This window comes from Globicephala melas, chromosome 13 (assembly GCF_963455315.2).
Source record: "Globicephala melas chromosome 13, mGloMel1.2, whole genome shotgun sequence".
Classification (NCBI taxonomy): Eukaryota; Metazoa; Chordata; class Mammalia; order Artiodactyla; family Delphinidae; genus Globicephala; species Globicephala melas.
In genome coordinates, this window is record NC_083326.1 from 71,108,795 (window position 1) to 71,117,472 (window position 8,678).

The 8,678-nt window shown below is 51.7% G+C and overlaps 1 protein-coding gene across 3 annotated transcripts in view; it reads right to left on the reverse strand.

Moving 5' to 3' along the window:
• Positions 1-6,879, reverse strand: part of SGSM1 (small G protein signaling modulator 1) — a 77,865-nt gene extending 70,986 nt beyond the window's left edge. The window contains exons 1-2 of one of the 3 annotated variants that reach the window (XM_060311150.1): positions 6,646-6,879; positions 6,505-6,548 (exon numbers count right to left, since the gene is read on the reverse strand). In XM_060311150.1, the coding sequence (XP_060167133.1) occupies positions 6,505-6,548; positions 6,646-6,664 (63 nt within the window). In that variant the 5' untranslated portion in view covers positions 6,665-6,879. Of the gene's footprint in view, positions 1-1,754; positions 1,894-6,359; positions 6,384-6,504; positions 6,549-6,645 lie in introns of those variants that run through there. The other 2 variants (XM_060311152.1, XM_060311151.1) reach the window with 2 other exon arrangements.
• Between the last annotated feature and the right edge of the window lie 1,799 nt (positions 6,880-8,678).

Below are 8,678 nucleotides of genomic sequence, written 5' to 3' on the forward strand. Positions count from 1 at the left end.
GTATAATAAGTCTTAAATACAGACTTGGCAAATTCAGAGTAGAGAAAACACAGGAGAGACTTGGCTCTTATAAAGAGATGCCGGTCAAATTAGATGGCTCGATGTTCTTAGAATCCCTGAGCCGTCCGACCTTGTCCACTTAGAAAGCAGGAGAATGAGACAGGGAGAAGGGACCCGCTAGGAGGCCACAGGTCGTTAGACGCAGAGTTGGGACAAGGACTCAGGTGTCCTCACCTCCCATCCTGGGGTCTGCAGCCAACAACTGTGGGTCCAACTGGGTGACAGAAATGCACTTTCCCACCTGCCAACCAGCAGCAAAAGCTACCACCCTCTCGCAGAGCCCCTCAGGAGGTTACTGCAGGGGGGACCCAGCCAGACTTCACGGGAGACATATCTAGGCAGGAAAGCCAGAGTCCCTCCTGCCACCCCCATCACATCGAACCCAAGCCCACCACTATCCAAAGCTCCCGGAAGCCGCATTGCCAGAGATACAAAAAAAGCATCAAACCAGACTATGTGTGGATATAGCTGCATTATTCATGAGAACTTCTGCCGTTTTAAGTTCGAAAACACGACACACACCAACTGATTTGCGTCAACCCTGCAAGCAACAGAGAGCCCCAAAATATCCCACCCAGTATTCCTGCTTTTGTTCATTCGATCAGCAAGCGTTTTCGGAACCTCCACTTGGCCCAGCAGAGGAGTGTGGGGCTGTGATTTCCAGCCCAAGAATGGAAAGCTCGGAAAGAACTAGATAGAAGTTTCCTCTCTTGCCTAATGACTTTGTATCCTCATTTGTCCCCTCCATGTATTGCCTGCCTGCAGCCACACATAGGTGAACTCACACTCCCCCCATGCTCAAAATCCCCCCACGGCTCCCATCTCACTCAGAGTAAAAGCCAAAGCTTCCGAGGGCCACAGGCCCTGCACGATGGGCCTCCTGTTCCTTCTCTGACCTCATCTCATCCTCCTTCATTCTTTTTCCCTTTGCTCCAGCCTCGCTGGCCTCCTCGCTATTCACTGTTCCCCACTCAAGGGCTTTGTATATGCTGTTCCCTCTGTCAGGAACACCCTTCCCACAGACGTCTGCCAAGCAGACAATGTCACCCTGTCAGAAAGGCCATCCCAGAGTGCCCCCTCTGGAGCACGCTTCTCACCACTCTCCACCACCTTTCCTGCTTTATTTTCCTCATAGCTCCTGTCACTATATTTATTGTGTTATCTGTCCCCCAACTAGACTGTAAGCTTCACGAGAGCATGTGAGCAGGGATGTTGCTTTGTTCACTTCTCAATCTGCAGTTCCTACAACAGTGCCTGGCACCTAGTAGATGCTCAATAAATATTTGTGGAAAGAAGGAAAGAAGAGAGGAAGTTTTCTTCTAAGAGCTGGCAGAAAGGGTCTGTCCTGGCCCCTGCTGCCAAATGAAACTTCCTGAAGTACAACTCCAAGCAAGACCTCCCCTGTTCATAAATCTTCTAGAGCTCCCTACTATCTGATGGAGCAAAGGCTGCCGCCTGGCATCCACAGCCCTGCACAAGCTGGGGCTAATGGACCTTTCCTGACTCATCTCCTTGCCCTACACACATCTGACCCCCAAGCCTGCTTCCGGGGACTCTGCTGTAGCTTGTAGCTCCCTACCTCTGCCCTCTGTGAATCAGGGGCCACGAGGCCACCCTTCAGATCCTGAGAATGTGGGACTTGAATCCTGGCTTCTCCACAGGCTGGCTGTGCAACCTTAAAGCGAGCTGCTTACCATCTCTGTGCCTCCAGGTCCTCTTCTATAAAGTGAAGGAGATGGTTATTCTCCCTCTTAGGGCTGTCTTTCTGAGTAAAGAAGGTGGCATGTGGGGGCCAATCAGCAAAGCAGTGCTGTTCTGAGCTGGATACTTCCTTGTGATGGGGGCTGTCCTGTGCTCTGTAGGATGTTGAGCAGCATTCCTGGTCTCTTCCCACTAGATGCCAGTAGCACCCCCAGCTATGACAACCAAAAATGTCTCCAGATGTTGCCAAATGTCCCCTGGGGTAGGGCTGCCAGATTTAGCAATACATACTCATTCTAAAAAACTGTTTGTTGTTTATCTGAAATTTGGATTTAACTGTATGACCTGTATGTTATCTGGCAATCCTACCTGGGGGGCAAAATTGTGCCCCCTCCTTCACTAAGAGCCACCGGGTTAGACTGACACCACCACAGGGTCCTAGTACTAACATCAGCTGTTTCCCTCTTGATTTCCTCCAACCTTCTCAACACGTCCCACCTACCTCCCCTCTCATGATCCCCCACTCAGGAGCTGGGAGGCTGAGTCCCCAGACAAGCCCAGCTCAGCCACTGTGAGGATGGCTCCCCAGGACAGCCCTCACACCAGCTCCAGTGTGCAGAGCGTAGCTTCCTCTCTAGCACCCACCTCATCGCCCTGCCTCTTTCTCAGGGTCTCTCCTCCGGCCCACAAGCCCCTGCCTTCTCCCCTCCAATTAAGAGGCCTCCCAGGCCCAGCCCTGAGGCAGGAAAACAAGGCAGTTAGACACTCTGCTTCCCTTATCAACTCGTGTCACGTGGCTAGCTCCTTTAGTGGCAGTCGTCATGGCAACGGGAAGCCAGTCCCTGAGGCTCTGGGAACCAAAACAAAATTAAGGGGTGGAGGTGGGGAGGCAAAAGGAGGGGAGGGCTAATCGAGCCAGGAAGGAGCCAGGATAGAGTTGGTTGGATTTAACTGGAGGAAATTATGCTGAGGCCACGCTGTCCCCAGCTTTCCCTGGGTGGTGCTGGGGAGACAGAAAATAAAAAGATTCCTGTCCTGGAGAAGCTCAGACTAACGTGGTGGGTGTTTTCACATGGTTTACCCTGATAGGTGAGTAATTTTCACCCCCATTATGAATAAACTGAAACCCAGATACGTGTGAAGGTAAAGACAGATGTTTGTCCAAGTTGTACAATTGATAAGCAATGAGTTTCGGCTCCACCCTCTTCTTTCCATATTCCTCATGTCCTCCCCACTCCTTTCCTCTTGCTTTTAGGATAAGACCACATGCTCTGCCCCCTCTGCATGTGGCACCATTGTCCTTTCTCTCTGCACTCCAGCCACTTCCTAGTCCTTCCATTCCTTGTCTGTAGTGCTCCCTCCAGCCACAAAGTCTTTGCATGTGCAGTTCCCTCTGCCAGGAATGGTTTTCCTCTGTCTCTTGCTACCTCATACCTTCACCTAAAAAGCCTACTTATCCTTCACACATCTTCTTAAACATCACTTCCTCCGAGAAGCCCTCCTGAGCCACCTGCATGCAGTTATATGTTCTTGTGATGCCAAGTGCTTCTACTTCAGACCTCAGTGCACAGCCTGCAATCATCCTTTTAATTACATTCGGATGTCTGTCAGGGTCTGTCCACCGTACTGGAATGTAAGCCCCCAGAGGGCAGGGCCGATCTTGTTCACTGTGGGATCCACAGAGCCCAGCTGAGTCAGCACTAGATGGAACTTCCAGCCCCACAGGCTCTACTAGCCTTTGTAGCTTCAGTGGCTCAGACAAAGTTTGCAGACCTGCTTGGCTTATCTACAGAAACTGACTGTTAAGCCGCCCCTTCCAGAAAGAAGGATGGGAGGGGCCTCTGGGCGAGGCTGTGACAGGCAGGGATGTGGTTCTGAACCCAGAGGGTGGAGAGAAGGAAGACCTCAATCAATTCCCAGTTTTCTAAGCAAAGAGCTCCCCTTCACCATTCCATTGGAGATGCTCTCCAAAGAGGTAGGCAGAGGAAGGAAAGGAGAGAGGAGATCTGCTTTGGGGGGCATGGATTTGTCACCACGCCCTTGGGGGCACCCATGCTGAACAGGGGGCTCACAGACAGAAGACTGTTCCGCTTCACTGGTTCTGTGCCCTTGAAACACTTCGCTTACTCTCCCTGGGCCAGTTTTCTTATCTGTACAATGGAAATTATACCACCCACACATGCTGAGATTGTGGCACTGTGTAGATGTGGATGGGCATGTTTGTGATTTAGGGGGTAAGACAGCCTGGCTCTAACACCAGACAGACCAGGGGGATAAGTCCCTTCTGGGCTGTGTGCTCTTGAGGAATTTACTCCTCCTCTCTGAGCCTCAGTTTCCTTGTCTGAAAATGGGAACAACCTCATTCACTTCATAAAATTACTGTGCACACAGGATACAGCACAGAGTAGCCCCCAGTAAGTGGAAGCACTAATTACTAAAACGATGTGCCCCACGAAATGCAAAATTTAGAAACAGCTATCAACTTGCAACTATAAGTCTTGCCTTCTGATTGCAGATCGGGGTCAATGGGCACTCGAGGTCCTTTGCCGAAACTTGCAAGGTTCTGCCTCTGCACCCCGCCCCCCCTGCCCCCCACCCAGGCATCAAGCAGGATGCCAAGAGGTCCCTCTGACCAGGAGATGGCCTCGGCCTCGAGCCAGGCAGAAAGCTCATCCCAAGCCCCAAACTCAGCTGCTCCCAGGAGAGAGAATGCAGCCTCAGACCGCTGGCCACCAGGGGAAAAGTCCCCCACAGCCTGGCCAATAACCCAAACTAGACTGACATGGATGGGACCTCCAGGGACACTGAACCAATGCTCCCTCCTCCAGATATGGAAACTGTGTCCCTGAGAGGGGAAGGAACTCGTCCAGGGCATCGAGGGAGCTGGTAGCAGAGCTGGGTTCAGGGCCCCAGCTGGAGGCCTGCCCAGAACCAGGGAAGCACTCCCTCCAAGATGTTCACAAGCTCTTCTGCCTGTAGGTCCCCTCCCCCAACCTCTTGTTGAACCAGTCAAGCATTTCCTTAAAAACACAGCCACTCCAGGTGAAAACATTTGGGGAGCACATTTTACACCCAGGTTTAATTAAACAATGAACAAAAAAATTGTATGTTTTTAACCTGAAGGGTTTTGGGCGGGAGGTCTATACACACTTCCCCCCGAAACAATCAGAATATGTAGGTTTTGATGGAAAGAGGGTCTAGACAGAGCTTTCTTCAGGTCCCCACAGGGGTCTCTAAGAGGCCTGAGCTGAAAAGTTCTGGGCCTTTCTGAGGGATTCCATGTAGCCTGTATGTCTCCTTATTCAGAAACGCTAGAATGGGCAGTCAGCCTGGAGCTGATTCTTTTAGCAACAATGGGACATGCCACACACTGAGACATATGCACAGACACATGCCCACGCTCCCCAAGCGGGGAGGGGGAGCAACAGGTTCCAGCCTCCAGGCTGCCCTTGGTGGTATCTGCCACCGTGCGGGGAGGGGCTTCTTGGTGGACAGCACTGTTACCAGATACTGACACCCTCAACATACACAGAGGCACAGGATCAGGTCAGCCCCCGAGGGCTGCGGCCATTCCTGGTCTAGGGCTGAGCACTTAGGATGCAGATGTGAGGCAGGCTCAGCAGCAATGGGGTCCCACGTGGAGGGATGCGGGTGACATGAGGAGGGCGATGCACACACACGGACACAGCCTCACTCATACACACATGGTCACAGCTCACTCATTCACACACAGACTCATGCATCCCATGTCACATGCACACACACAGTCACAACCTCACTCATTCACAGAGATTCCCACATCACACAGATACACATCATAATCACAAAAACAGATAAACACACAGACACACGGATGCATGTACACATAGAGATACACTTAGATATCTCCAGGCAGATGCACACATGTTCTCAGATACACATACTCACAGCTACATGTCCTCACCCACACAGACATGTGCATGCACGTACACACACAAAAAAACACACGCAGTCCAGGTATCTAAATGCTTCCCCAGGCACCCATCACTATAGATTCTCCCACTCTCCGAGAAGTCATGAACTATTAACTCTAAGGCTAGACTGGGCTTCCGTCTAACCCCAGGGAGAGTGAAGGGGCAGAGGGGCAGCTGAACCCTGACTAATTCTCACCCTCGTTCGAGGGTGGGGGGGGTGGGGGTCAGGGGGGGCCTGCCTGCCAGGGGAGCATGCACACATGCCTCAAATGGAGTAACCCACTGACCTGGGACTCTCAGGGAGGGAGTCCCCTGGCTCCTGGGGGTGGCTCCAAGGACTGAGAATTTCGGGGAGGGGTAGGTGGGGAGCTTTATTTCCCCGTAGTGACTTCCTCCCCTTTCCCAAAGTCTCGTGCTCCTGCTGCAGTCCCATCCAGTCCGTCCCCAGCAACATGCCCTGTCAGCCCCGCCAAGTGCTTTTCTCACCTTGGCGAGACCCACCAACCTGCTCTTCCACAAGAGGGGGTCCTACTCAGACACATCCAGGTGTGCCTCCACCTGGAGGGCCCTCACACAGCAGTCGCCCCTGCACACAGCACAAAAACACCCAGGGCCCCCCACCAATAATCTCACCCCCAAGCTCACCCGCTTCTAGCCCCGTGGGGTCAGCACCCACGCAGGGTAGCTCCACACCCCAGGAGGCCACCGCTCCTTTGCAGACGCTTTCCGGGCTGGCTGCGGTGGCTCCCTTCCCTGTGGGTCGCGCCCCCGGCCCCCGCCCGGCACTTACCTCCTTCTTGACGGTGCGCAGCAACCTCTGCCGGGTCTCCGCCTCTGTGGGGTGACACGGGGGAACTGCCGCTCAGCCGAGGGCTGGGGGCCGCGGCTCGGGGCTGCCCTCCCGCCGCCCCCGCGCCCCGCGTCCCCTTACCCGCCAGCCCTGAAGCCATGGCTGCGCCCGCAGCGATCCAAGTGCGGCCGGCGGCGGTGGCTCCTAGGGGCTTCTCCCGGCTGCTGCGGCCGCGGCGGGGCGGGGCGAGCGCCGAGTGACGGTCAAGGCGCCAGACGTCAGGCCGGGCCGCAGCTGCCCCACCCTCCGAAGAGCCACGCTGGGCCGCCCAGGCCCTAGCTGAGGCTCCGCGCGGCCCGACACACACGCTCACCCCCGCGCATCCGGCGCGTCCCGCGCATCCCGCGCCTGGACCTCCCTCCTGAGGGACCGCCCCCACACCTCCATGCCCACCCGCTTTCTATGCGGCCGGGAAGGACAGCATCATTTATTCAATGTCTGCTGTGTGCCAGGCTTGGAAGTGGCGGGAGACGGTGGGGCTACTATCGACACTCTACTAGCTTCGGTTTTCTTATCTTTAAAGTGGGTATAATATGATCACCTCATGGGAATAATATGAGACTTAAATGAAGTACTGAATGTAAAGTGCTTAGCACACACCTAGGAAAAAAAGGCCAGCAACCATAAAAGATAGCTGTGCTGCTACTATTACTGTTGTTGTTGTTATTATTATTATTACAGGCATACCTCGTTTTATTCTGCTTTGCTTTTTTTTTCATTTTAAAAACTTTACCATGGACATTTTCAAACATATATAAAAGTAGAGAGAATAGCATAATAAACCGGATTTATTATAACTGGGGATGGCCCCAGTTATTAATATACAGCCAATCTTTTCTTTTTTATACCTCATTTGTGTCCTACCCCCTGACACCATTATCATTTCATCTATAAATATTTCAGTGTATCTCTGAAATATAAGAACTCTTTTTGTTTACAACAAAACCCCAATCTCATTATCAGACCTAAAAACTAACACTAAATTCTTAATAACAACAAATATCCAGTCAGTGTTCACATTTTCCCAGTCAACTTATAGATTTCAGTCTATTTTCAACTAAAGTATTGCTTGTGTCTTATACCCTTTACTGCACTTTGCAGATATTGTGGGTTTTGTTTTTTACAAATGGAAAGTTTGTGGCAACCCTGAATTTAGCAAGTGTATTGGTGCTATTTTCCCGATAGCATTCGTTTCCTTTGTGTCTCTGTCACATTTTGGTAATTCTCACAATATTTCAAACCCTCCACCTGCAAAAAGATTGACTCCTCAATGAAGGCTTGCATGACAGCATTTTTTAGCAATAAAGTATTTTGAAATTAAGATTTGTCCATTTTTTTAGACATAATGCTATTGCACACTTAATGGACTGCAGTATAGTATAAACATAACTTTTATAAGCACTGGGAAACTGAAACATTTGTGTGACTTGCTTTATTTTGCTATTCACGCTTTTTTTGTGATGATCTGGAACTGAAGCCGCCATATCTTTGAGGTATGCGGTATTATTAAGAATCTTCCAAGGCACACTGGTTCTCCATCCAGGAGATGCCAGGCCTTGAGGGGCTCCCTCCCCCACATGCAGGTCATTGGGAGAGTGGGGTCCTGGCAGGACCCCAATAGGGGCACCTGTCAGCCAGGATCTCCAGGGCTGGGCAGGCAATGGGCTCTTTGGGACCAAGGTTTGTTCCACAAAGTTCCTGACTGCATCCACCCAGGATGCATCTCAGATCTATATTTATTGAGCACCTACTATGTGCCAGGTTACTGTGCTGGGGATACTGAAGTGAGCAAGACAGACAAAATGCCTCACTTTGTGGGGCTTAGGGAATAGACAACAAAATAAATAAGCAGATGATATAGTAGGATGGAAGCTTCTGGAGAAAAATAAAGTAGGCAAAGCAGAGAGGGAGGGCCCAGACGGGTGGGCTTTGTATTTTGAAGTGGGGTAGCTGAGAGAGGCCCCACTGAAGAGATGTCATTTGAGCAAAGGCAAAGGAGTAGGCTGTGGGGATTTCTGGAGGAAGAGCATTCCAGGCAAAGGGAAGAGCAAGTGCAAAGACCCTGAGGTGGGAGTGCGCCCACAGAGTGTGATGACAAGCTGAGAAGCCAGTGG